We start from the raw sequence: 13,002 nt of genomic DNA, 5'->3' as shown, positions 1-13,002 counted from the left end.
GCCATGTGCTGGGGACGGGCAGTAAACAAGAGTAGGCAGCCTTGTAGAAACCTACACTTTGCTGAGAGGAGACTAATTGACAGCTGTTAAAGGAATAAGGTAAAAGTAACATCTTTTTGAAGATGGAATTGTGGAGAAAACAGAAAGGGTGATATGATGGATAACTGCACAGCTATATTTAGACCTTGGAAAGCTGATCCTCTGCCTGGACTACAACTGGAAAGGATAATAAAACCAAAAGCTGAATTTAAAAACAAAATGAAAACCAGCTACTTACACACAAACAGGTAACTCCCCCTAAGATCATTGAGTGAATTACTCTGAAGCATTCTTGGCATTCCTCTTATTCAGAGAAGGCAGGAAGGCTGGCATGGATCTGGTGGATCTGGTTCATCGTTCCTGCTGTTTGAGAGGCACTTCATTCTCCAGAATCCCATACTATCCACTCAGCACTCCTATTCCACTCCTTGAAACTAGGGGTCATGTGATAAAATTAAAAAAAAAAAAACTGATGTTGTTTAATTGTTGAAAAGGTAGCAGTCCTCCTTTGTCTCAAACTTTCATTATAGGTTGGAGAAGAAAGAAAGCAGGAATGGAATGAATGGGAAGCATCAGAGAGCCTGCACACTGCTGCCCTTGACCATGAGGATGCCGGATCCCCTCGAACGAGGAAGAACGGGAAGGCTCGTGCCCTGCAGTCTGCCAGTACAGACAGCAAAGAGCAGGATGGGTAAGAACTTGGTATTATTTCACAAGAGGCTGTTAGCTTTTGTTCTACAAAATTCTAATTTAGGTAAATATTTGTGATTAACGACCTTTCCTTATACCTGAGATATCTAGCATTGCATAATTATGAAAACATAAGTAAATAACAGGATGTGCAGGACAGCCAATATTACTGTCAACAGGCTGTGATGATTGGAGGGGGTCTATGGGACTCCTTTAACCATTGACTCAAAAATATATAACCCATTCCTGGTACTAGGGTTTTATTTGGTCACATATGATGTCTAGTTAGAAAATTATCTCCCTATTATATGGTAGCTCTATTTAAATTCCCGTCATATATAATATATCTGTACGTTAATATAAGATATTGTATATATGGGACCTTCTACAGTAGTAGGTTTCCATATGGCTTTTCAAAATGTCTTAACTGTTAGTTGTCCCTCCCCATATTCCCTCCTTCCATCCCCTTCCCCATTTAACCCTCCTATTCTAGTTTCCCTTTTATCCTTTATTAATACTACCTTCTATTCCCCCTTCTTGGAAGACCCTTTTCTCCTTCCTGTTCCTTTACAAGCTATCTACCCTCTGTGGTTACTCTGCATAAAACACACATATCTAAAGTCTAAAGGCACATATAAGAGCAACTGGGCCTGGGAGACTTTATTCAAGATGATTGTTTCTAGTCTCATCATTTGCCTGCCAATTTCGTAATTTCATTTTTTAACAGTTGAATAATATTCCATTGTGTAAATGTACCACATTTTTTGTTAACCACGCATCAGTTGATGGGCTTTTACGCCGTTTCCAGTTTCTAGCTATCATAAAGAGAACAGCAATAAGCATAGATGAGCAAGTGTCTCAGTGACAGGAGGTAGAGTCCTTTGGGTATAGTCCCAAAAGGGTGAAGCCGGATCTTGAGGTAGATTGATTTTCAGCTTTTTTGAGGAAACGCCACACTGATTTCCACAGTCGCTGTGCGGGTTGGCGCTAGGACCAGCAGGGGATAAAAGTCCCCTTTCTCCACATCCTCGCTAACATCAGCTGTCATTGTTTTATCAATCTTGGCCATTCTGTCTTGAGTAAGATGAAATCTTAAAGTGGTTTTGATTAGCATTTTCCTGACCGCTAGGATCTTGAACATGTTGTTTCCTTCTGAGCTCCACTCCTGCAGTCCTTGTCCTCTGGAAACCCATGCTTGTGCTCAGAGTTTTCCTGTGCCAGCTCTTTCATGTAGCACTGCATCGGGCCTTTGTGGTGTCTGTTTTTGAGCAGGGAGTATTCACTTCCTCATTCTAGCTGCTACTTTATAACTTTCTTTTAATTAATAAGTGAAGTATGATGGGAAAGAGTTGAGGTTTTGTAGTGTTTTTATAGCCTTAGTTCATAGAATTATTAGAATGTATTTTGTGATTTTTTTTAATTAGTGGTTCTGCCTTGAGCATAAAAGAAGAAAAGAAAAGAGGACATGAAATATGGTCTTCTGGAGACTTTGTGACTGAACTGACATCTGAGGAGTCTGAGTCGGTAGCTGGTGATATTCTGGCAGTGAAGGATCCTTGGAGAGTAAATGACAGGGATCCAGATAAAGGAAGGTAAAAAAAAATAATAATAATAATAAAATAAAGAAACTTGCCCTGAAGAAGGGAGTAGAAGTGGTCACTTTTTCTGGAAATAAAGCAAGCTTACCTTCTGTTTATACTCAAATGCCTTATAGAAAATGGCTGTAAACAGTCTATAAGCTTCAGGACCGGGAGGAATTAATGATAACTGGAGAGACTTCATACAAAGGCAGTATTGTTTGTGTTTTGTCTGAAAGAATTGTATGTTCCTCTTTTTCAGGACTGCAAAGAGAAAATCAGAGGAAAAGTACCAGGTACTGTAAAAATCGAGACCAGATTTTGGTAGCAGGAAGAGAGCCCCCCACTCCCATAGAACCCTGTGTAGCCACCTACAGTGGGCATCTGCCTAGAGATCACCACACCCTGGGAGGAGCCACAGCCTCTGCAACCCCCACCCCCATCGCCATGACCTGACAACCACCCACTGCCCACCTCAGACCTGGCTCCATGGGCATTCTGTAGAGAGCAGTAGCTTGAGTGGTCTCATAGAGGCTATGCCCAGCTGCAGACCTAGCAAGGAAGACATAGAAAACAAGATGCTTTGTATAAGAACTGGCTTTGTGTAAGAATATGGCTTCCCCAAGAGGAATAACACGTAGAAGATGCATTTTGATCACTAAAAAGAATTAACCCAGAAAGTTGCTTTGCTCCATCAGAGAAAAAGGGTGTGGAGGCAGCAAATTTTCGGGTTCAGGTGGAGATCCAGTTGAAGGCAGTAGAAATGCCGTGGACCTCAGTCACTGCAGACAATGTTGGGGCTGCAGGGCAGTACAGAGTGTACCTTCGGAGTCCACCATAGTGAGATCTGGAAAAGAATGAACACTGCTGAAACCAGGCAGAACAATGCCAGCAAAGGCCCCACTGCAGCAAGGTTCCGGCATCCCGACAGGCAGTACCCTGAGAGCAGTCACAGGATGTGCAGAATGAAAGAGACCTCGTTCCTGTGAGGGGGGGAGCCTAGGGGGAGGACAAGGGAACTCAAGGAGATGAAACCAAAGGAAAGCCTCCACCTCCAAGTGGATCCAACTGTCACCTCAATTAACAGCTCAGGTGCCAGAAATCCACAGACTGATAGGTGGAAAGAGACAAAACAGCAGAGGGGCCTGAGTAAATGCTGCTTGGCTATGTCTGCTAGCACCCACATAGCGGCTAGCTATGTCCGTTGGTCACCCAACAGCGGAAGGGGGTCAAATTCCAGCGTAACAAACAAAGGAATGACCAGACCTGAAGACCTTGAGTGACCGGTTCTTTACTTATTCATCTGACTCATTGTTTTTAAACTGTATGCATTGACATACTCATAAAATAAAAAATGAAGGGGGAAAGGCATAGAATCTTCTTTTATGTAAATTTGCTTAGAATAAGAGACTAGAACCAGAAGCCATCGATAAAGGTACCCTTTCACAAAGCTCAGTCCTCCTCAGAAGCGCCCACAGCCCTGCTTCCACAGGTTCTCTTTCAGCTGTGTAACCCCCCCTGCTGTGTGCGACGTTGCTATCTGAGAACACCGTGACCTAGCATGGTTTGTTTCATAGGCCAGAAGAGAAATGAGTGCTATGGAAGACCCTGACGACCTGACCCAGCCGGCTGAGCTGAGCTCAGAGGACGGTGAGCTGCCTGGACTACTGGACTGCTGTTATGCACATAGCATTTTTCCCTTTTATTAAAAATAGGGGTTTTTTTTCCTCACATAATATATCCTGATTACAGTTTTCCCACTTTCTGCTCCTCCTAGTTCCTCCCCGCCTTCCTTCCTGACCAAATCCACTTCTTTTCTGTCTTTCACTAGAAAACAAACAGCTTTCTAAGGGATAATAACAAAATACAGTAGTGTTCCACGGTCTCTCACTCTCTCCACGTTGTCTGGCTGTGGGTCTCTGTATTTGTTCCCATCTGCTGCAGGAAGAAGCTTCTCCCATGATGGCTGATCAAAGAACTGATCTATGAGAATAACAGAATTTCATTGGGAGTTGTTTTATCGATACATTTTTGGGTGTGTGTGTGTGTGTGTGTGTTTAGAACAGTAGTGTTTGATTTTACCCTAGGTACCTGAGCTACCTAGTTTGAGGTTCTTGGTCATCCACACGATGTCAAGTATGAGTTCCATCTCACGGTGTTGACCTTAAGTCAAATCATATATTGGTTGGTTATTCACACAAGCTTTGTGCCACCATTGAACTAGCATATCTTGCAAGCAGAGCACCATTGTAGTTCAAAGGTTTGTGGGTGGGTTGGTGTTTACATTTCTTCTTTGCAGGGTACTTTCTTGTATGAAAGACACTAGAAAATAGGGGTGAAGGCTTTATACAAGTAACAGCTCGACTTCTCCGTGTTCAATGAGTTGTGTAGGTGTTGTCTTCTGCCGTGGGACCTCGCTGTCAGTTTGTAGAGAGTAACCTACAGTCTTGGCAACAGCCTAGGTTGTTTGGAGGTTCTTATTGGATCCCGTTAGCCAACAACTCAATTAGATGTAACCAAATCCTGGTACTGGAAGCTTTCCTTGGTGACAAGAAATGTCCAGTTTGGGCTTCTGCTCTCCTATTTTGTGGAGATTTCAGCTAGATCACCTTCATATATGCGCATATTTAGGAAGGCTCTACTGTGTTAGGTTTCTATACTAGCCCTGAAATAGCCTTTAATTTTAGGTGTCTCTCACTATATTCCCTCCCTCGTCCTCTCTTTTCCTTCCCCTCTCACATTTCGGTCCTCCCACCACACATCTGAATTAATGTATAACTATCTGTTTTATTTCCCTTTCCTAGAGAGCTCTGTCACCAGTCCCTTACTCTATAGGAACACTCTGTGGTTCTACAGATTGTAACTTGGTTATCATTGACTTAGCAGCTAATATCCACAGATAAGCGAATATGTGCCATACTTGCTTTCTGGGTCTGCGTTACTTCGCTCAGAATAACTTTTTCTAGGCCTATCCATTTACCTGCAAATTTCAAAATGTGTAAATATACCACATTTTCTTTATCCATTCATCAGTTGATGGACATCAAGGTTTATCCCAGTAACTGACCATGAACATAGTTAAGCAAGTGCCTCTGTGGTAGGATGTAGAGGCCTTTGGGTATAAGCCCAACAGTAGAATAAATAGATCTATTGTCACCATCCTAAGGAACAGCCACACTGATTTCCATAGTGGCTGACACGTTTGCACTCCCACCACCCATGGATGAGTGTTTTCTCTGATTTCACATCCTCACCAGCATGAACTGTCACTTATATTATTGATCTTAGCCATTCTGACTGGTGTAAGACAAAAATCTCAAAGTAGCCTTGATTTGCTTTCCCTGATAAGACGTTGAACATTTCTTTAAGTGTTCCTCAGGTATGTGAGTTTCCAGATTTCTTCATTTTATCTTCTAGTATCCCTGTATATTGTAGGCACCCAGTATACGCTTGCTCAGTGTAGAAACAAATGAATTAGACTGCTTCCAAACAAACACTCTTAGATTTTATTTCTGTATTGGTTCCTCCCTGAAATTCTTGGATACAGATAGTGTTACATATAAAGAGTACTTGTAAAGCAGAAACAGTCAACCAGAAGGAAACTGACACATACAATTCCCTTCAGAAACTGCCATTTGTTAGGAGAAAGGGCCTCCAAGTTGGAGGGAAAATACTAGGCAAAACAGCACAATACATAGAGATCTAAACATGATGAGGCCTTAAAGGAGAAGCTTCCCTTTATAACCTTGGATGAGAATAAAGCTAGGTGTGGTGACACACCCTTTTATCCTAGTAGGAAAGCAGGGGCAGGGAGATCTGAGGATGAAGCCAGCCAGGGCTACATAGTTCATTCAGTCCTGCCTGAAAAATAACATAAAGTAAAAGAGTGAGAATAAGAATGAGAAAGTGTGCTGCCATGAACAGCCTTCACAACACTTCCCTGAAAAAAAAAAAAATCCCAAGAACAAAGGAAGGATCAGACTTGTGTAAATGGGGGTAAGGGGAGATATCTGGCAGGAAGTTTCACATCACATGATTTAGTTCATTATGACAACGAGCATGGAAGAGCCTAGAACCATAAATTAAGAGCTGTCAAGTCTCTAGGAATGGTGGCATATGCCTTTAATTCCAGTACTAGGGAGGTAGAGACTAGTGGATCTCTGAGTTAGAGGCCAGCCTGGACTACAGAGTGGGTTCCAGGATAGCCCAGGACTACACAAAGAAACCCTATCTCAAACATCCCTCCTGCCTGCCTTCCCCGCCCCCACAAAAAAAAAAAAAAAAAGCTATCAGGTCACTGCACAGACTGCTTAATTGTGTCCCAGAGGGAGCTGTGAGGAGGTGTGAATGATCTCTTCAGGCTATGGGATCTGGTCTGCTTTTTATTTGCCTGTTTGTTTTCTAAAGAGAGAGAGAGAGAAAGAAGATGTATGATTGGATGAGTGTGGAGGATATGGGAGAAGATGAGGGAGGGCAAACCATAATCAGAATAGATTGTGTGAAAAAAATTATTTTAAGCTAAAAAAAAAAAAAAGTGACCACTCTCTATCTCACAGAGGCAGACCCTTGCTCTAACAGACAGCAAACGGAAACCAAAGGTGAACACTGTGAGCTACTTACAAGAAAAAATGGACACGTGGAAAACAGCGTATCTGAAGAAGAGGTGACGAAAACAGAGCCAGTGGGATCAAGGTTAGACCACAAAGGCCTGGAGAAGAAAGAGCCTGAAGTGTGAGGTTGATTCATTAGAGGAAGGCTTGCTTTCTACGGCAGATGTTGCAGAGGGAAGATCTGTGTAATTGCTGTGGGCTTCAGAATAGGACAAAACTTCCTTGCCTTCTGACGTGTGCAATACTGTAACCCTACGTATGTCGAGTAGTTAGGTGCATATTGTTGCCTGCTTGTTACTTACTCAGCAATGAGAATTTGGCAGTGACTTTTATGTATTTCTTTAAATGAATTGTGTAGAAGAAATTCAAGTTAAGAGGCTTGATGGCATAAGCATAAAGGATGTGTCAATAGATTTGCTTATGAGACATTTAAGAAGAAGAATTTAGCTAAGGGAGCACTGCCCCCAAAGTGTCCCAAAGATAAGCAGTCTGCTAACCAGGCCTGTTAGAGATAAAGTTGCAATGCTTGGATGGGAATGTTTGTCCACCAGGACTGACCATCCCTTAGGCCCATCCCCTAAGAACATGCTCAAGGTGGCCATGTAGAGTCACAACCATCAAGTTCTGGTCTGCCTTTAAATCCTTCGTGCTTTTATCGGGAAAAGCTTAATTCCACCAAGTGGGAAAGCTGACCTTGGGTAACATAATGCCATTCACAAAAAAAAACAACACTGGTACACTTAAGAGGTGATTCTGGCAACATCTTTGCTGTGTGAACCTCCCATCTGCCCACCTGGCCAGGTTTGCCATTCCATGTCTCCGTTTAAATTGTCCAAAGTGTAACATAGGACCAGGACCTAAAAGAAGGCGAAAGATGCTGTTGTTTGTGCACAAGCCTAAGGTGTGTACACTAGTGAAATCTGTTCAACGCTGGCTCTTCCTTGGGCACGAGCCAGAGCTGGGCATGTTCTTCCTTCATCTCTAAGCTTGTGGAGTGATTTCCCACTAGAAAGACATGTTGTTTTTATTACAGGAACACTATTTATATATTGTCTGTGTTTTGGTAATTTATTTTTAAGGATTTTTCAATATAGAATTACTGGCTTAAAATATAGAAGCTTCTTTTTTTAATGACATTAATCAGTAAGTGGATAGTTATGGCGGCTCACCCCTATAACCCCATCCCTGAGGAGTCTGAGTCAGAAGCATAATAACAGGTGAAGACCAGCTTGGACCACATAGTGAGTTCTGCTCTGCACTGCACTATAAAGTGGGGGCTGGAGAGATGGCTCAGAGGTTACGAGCACTGGCTGGCTAGTCTTCCAAAGGTCCTGAGTTCAGTTCCCAAAACCACAGGATGGCTCACAACCATCTACAATGATATCTGGTGCCCCCTTCTGGCCTGAAGATGCACGTGCAGACAGAACACTATATACATAATAAATAAATCTTTAAATAAATAAATATAAATATAAAGAAGGCTTTGATCCATATGTTTAAGTTGTCCTCATGAACGCTATATTAGCTTATACTCTCGGCACAAGTGCAAACTTCGCAAACAGAAGTTTTAGAATCTATGCAGCGCTCCTTTCTTAGTTTCTTTCTTTCTTTCTTTCTTTCTTTCTTTCTTTCTTTATTTATTTATTTATTTATTTTCAAAGTTGGCGATTGAACTTCCAAATTTTAATTTGGATTAAAAGAGAATAAAATCTTTGTGAGGACAGCACATAACGCTAAGTTACACTCCCCAAGTGCATTTTTGTTCCTTTTTTTTTTTTTTTTTTTTTTTTTTTTCATATGTGCAGGCCAAGAGGCCGGAAGAGGGCTTTGGATCTCCTAGAACTGAAGCTGCAGAAAGCTGTGAGCAGTCCTGTGGTGCTGGGAACCTAGATCCTAGATGCTCTGCAAGAGCAGCCAGTGTTCCTAACCCGTGAACCCTCTCTCCAGGCCCAACCCCTTTGTTCTTAAACTGTACTAAATGGAATAGATGACCAATTAATTTCTTTAATACATCTCTTTCATTGATAAAATAAATTCAGCTTTCTATGTTGAAAGAACAGGATACTTTTGAATCAATTGATCTTGTATTGATTTTTAAATTGCTTATGGTAAGATGAACTGAAAGCATTAGTAAGAGGTAACATAAACTCCCTGTTCTTGTCTTGAATTATAATAATATGGATGCCCATTGTTTGAAAGCTTCAGAAGGGGCTCTCTTACATTGTAAACCATTTGAGAGATGCATGTCATATTTTATAAAAATAGAATTAGATATTTAGTTAACTTACATACTCGTTTGCAAGCAGTAACTTAGAAATTAACTTTACATTACCTGGTTTTATTAGGGGGTTATGTATACAATTATAACAAATTGTATACAATTATTTTTAATTTGTCAAATTGCTGATTAGTTTCCAGGTGGCTTTTCCAAAATAAGCCAAACTTAACCAAAGTTTCCTTAACAGAAACTTACTATTCAAGAAAACTTTTCTTCAGTTATTACTCTTCCAATATATATGGTCTTTGGAAAAAGAATAAAGTGAAAAATTGAAAATGTGATCTAGAAAAAGTATTTAAAAAACAGAAATCTTATTAGGATAGCTCAGGATGTTGACTTTTTAGAATAATGAAAAACAAAGTCAAATGATGTTCTGTTTTCAAAAAAAAATGAATTTTAAGATAATTGCATTTAACCTCAGAGTTGCATTAAAACAAAAAGAGAAGAGAGAAAATGAAAGAGTGAAGACACAATTACCAGGAAAAGATGAGCTTTATACTGAAGACATGGAAAATCAGCAATGCGACATGGCTCTGAGGGTCCTGCACGTGAAAGTAAAACAGACTTTGAAGCAGGTAAATTAATTGCACACTATTAATTATCCTTAATGTGTATGTGACTTTATTTCATTGATATTACTTACAATATCAATGATTAATATATGATTAGCATGCACATACGTGTGTATATCACTGGGCAGCTTAATCTGCATGACTAATGTTTTCTCTGTGTGTAGTCCATTGTTGAGCAAAACATTGTCATGAGGCCCAAGGCTCTATTGCATAACTGTTTAACAAAATGTTATTTAGGGTCTGGATGGGTGGCCCAGTGATTAAGAGCATGCTGTTCTTCCAAAGGACCAACACTCACACTGATGATTTTAAAACCACTTGTAATTCCAGCTCCAGGGCATAGGATACTCTCTTCTTGCTCCCAGGAACCCCTGCATATGCATAGCATACACATAAAAACACACATATTTTTTTTAATTGAAATCTAAGGAAATGTCACCTCACCCTAAAATGAAATGACATTTACAGCTAAATAGTTATTATGAGTCTTGGAGGAATGGATGAAGAGTTTAATCACTGCGTTGTCATGAATATTAACTGGGCCATTTTTATGCCAAAATGCAGGCTCACTAGCTTTACAACTATAAGGAAACCTAGTCTGTATTTCATGAAGAAATTCACTTCACAGTAGTATCTGTGCCTGTGTGAAGGAACTATTTTTGCTCCGTGACAAGGTTACCTATGTTTCATACAGTTAGAATTTGGTTCATTCATGTGAAGTGAGAATCCCTTGAAAGTTCTGCACTTATTTAGGTTTTCATGCTTTTTGTCACCACTAATGTGGGATTAAACTCTCATAAATTGTGAAGATGAAAATGCACAAAAGAAAACCAGAGCACACTTTTCTTTTTTTTTTTTTTTATTTTTTTTTTTACATTCAGGCTATATGTATTTTATTTTTTTCTTATCAGTTACATTTTATTAACTCTGTACCCCAGCCGTGTCCCGATCCCTCATTCCCTCCCAGTCCCTCCCTCCCTCCCTCCTCTCCACCGTGCCCCTTGCCAAGTCCACTGATAGGGGGGACCTCCTCCCCATTCATCTGATCCTGTTTTATCAGGTATCTTCAGGACTGGCTGCAAAGCTCTCCTCTGTGGCCTAACAGGACTGCTCCTCCCTTGGGGGGTGGGGAGGCCAAAGAGCCAGTCATTGAGTTCCTGTTAGAAATAGTCCTTGTTCCCCTCACTATGGGAAACCAATTGGTTACTGAGCTACCACAGGCTACATCTGAGCAGAGGTTCTAGGTTACATTCATACATGGTCCTTGGTTGCATGTCAGTCTCAGAAAAGACCCTGTGCCCAGATATGTTTGGTCCTTGTGGAGCTCCTATCCTTTCCTCATCAGACTAACTCCCCTTCTTTCTTATGATTCCCTGCACTCTGCCAAAGGTTTGGTCATGAGTCTTTGCTTTGAAAACACTGCTAGTTAGAGTCTTTCCAATGCGCTCAGTAGACTCCTGTCATACGTTCAATGCACATCCCATCTGTCATTCTAAACGAGGATCAGAGCACACTTTTCCTCAGTCATTTTCAGACGACCAACGTGTTGGTGTGTGAATGTGCGAGTGTCTTAGAAATGAAACTACACGCATGCTGTAAAGTGTAGAGAATTTTTAGATTCTCGTTTTACTTTTATTTGTATGTGTGTTTTGCTTGCGTGTGTCTATATATACTATATGCGTGCCTAGTGCCCACAAAGGCCAGAAGAGGGTATTGAATCTCAGTGCCATTACAAATGGTTGTTAGTTATTGTGGGAGTGCTGGGAACCAAACCTAGGTCCTCTTGGAAGAGTAACACATGCTTTTGGCCGCCGAGCCATCTTTCCAGCCATCGTGTGTGGATATGGTAGAGGCATGTTTTTCCACTGAACAAACTGATGTTCTTCATGGCTCTGTCTGCAGCAGTTGAATAGTGCCGCTAGCTCTCGCCTCACTCAGAGCAAAGACTTGAATGTTTCTCCCAGGTTCTGATTTCCCATGATCGTAAACCCTTGCCACCAATGAGGGATTGGTGACAGTGAGTCTACTCCTTTGATATGTTCATGTGGAAGGGTGCTCCTGCTTTGCTAATATGGAAGGGGGCCACATGGCATCAGCAGACATTATGTTTTCAATTCATTAATTTATTTGGAGAGAAATGATTCCTATTTCAAAACGAAGAGTTTCTGAAAACAACACTGCATCAGATACACATTACATGCATGCAATGAAGACATTACATACATGCAACAAAGACACATTACATACATGCTCCACAATGAAGACATTCTGACACCAGAGTTTTATGTTTACTTGCACAGAAAGGCTACCCCAGAAAATGCAGCCAGGGCTGGAGACGTGGCTCAGTGGTTAAGAGCACTGGCTGTTCTTACACAAGACCCAGGTTCAACTCCCAGCACCCACATGGTGGCTTACAGTTGTCTCTAACTCCAGTTCCAAGAGCTCCAATGCCTTCTTCTGGTCTCCATTGGCACCAGGCACAGACATACATGCAGAAAAAAAACACCTATACTTTATTTATTAAATTTTTTGCAGTTGTAAATTTGAAGTCAGGCATTTTTCCATGTTAGACCTAGTATAAAAGCATAGAAATAGATTACATATGCACTCTGTATCCAAAAATAGAGAAGAAAGTTTTCTCGTTCCTGCCACTCTCTTTGTAGAGAGTTATATAATGGGACACAATGATCATGCCGTACAATTTATGGAAACTATTTGAAGGGCAAATTCAGGGTCTCTTAGTATAGTCACAATTTCAAAATATTTACATCACCTTAAAGAAAAACTTCAAATCCCTTACCTGTCCTCCGTCTTTCCCAGCCCTTCTCTACCAGTCTAAATTGTTTCTTTATAATTTCCACATTCTTCTAGACACTTTCTATATTCAATCTTTCTGAATGAGCTTCTATCACATGGTGTTGTACCAAAACACCATTTTTTCCCATTGTTGAATAGTATTCTGTTGTGTGTCTGTCCCACGCACCTGCTCATCAGCTGAAGGGTCTCAATGTCAGGGCCACCTCTTGCCTTTATTTGTAGTGTGGAGATGATTTTGTGGACATACTTTTATTTCTTTGCTATTGGATTTTATCCTTTGAGTTGAGTACGCTAATTTCACCGTCTCTTGGCTTTTAATCATGCTTCCTCACTTTCCAGATTTTACTCATTTGTCTTTATTTGTGCAGAAGTAGCTCACAACTTACTACTTCATAAAGTTTTTCCTGACTCTCTTTCCC

General features: G+C 40.9%; 1 protein-coding gene across 1 annotated transcript in view; it reads left to right on the top strand.

The window, feature by feature from the left end:
* LOC129691535 (ankyrin repeat domain-containing protein 26-like) overlaps window positions 1-13,002 on the top strand; it is a 77,239-nt gene that overhangs the window by 43,281 nt on the left and 20,956 nt on the right. The window contains exons 17-22 of the mRNA XM_055627697.1: window positions 570-730; window positions 2,154-2,321; window positions 2,569-2,607; window positions 3,892-3,956; window positions 6,863-6,998; window positions 9,616-9,769. Of these exons, the coding sequence (XP_055483672.1) occupies window positions 570-730; window positions 2,154-2,321; window positions 2,569-2,607; window positions 3,892-3,956; window positions 6,863-6,998; window positions 9,616-9,769 (723 nt within the window). The remainder of the gene's footprint in view (window positions 1-569; window positions 731-2,153; window positions 2,322-2,568; window positions 2,608-3,891; window positions 3,957-6,862; window positions 6,999-9,615; window positions 9,770-13,002) is intronic.

The sequence above is a fragment of the Psammomys obesus genome, unplaced genomic scaffold (assembly GCF_907164565.1).
Source record: "Psammomys obesus unplaced genomic scaffold, mPsaObe1.curated_primary_1811, whole genome shotgun sequence".
Taxonomy (NCBI): domain Eukaryota; kingdom Metazoa; phylum Chordata; class Mammalia; order Rodentia; family Muridae; genus Psammomys; species Psammomys obesus.
This window is presented reverse-complemented; position numbering and strand designations above follow the sequence as displayed.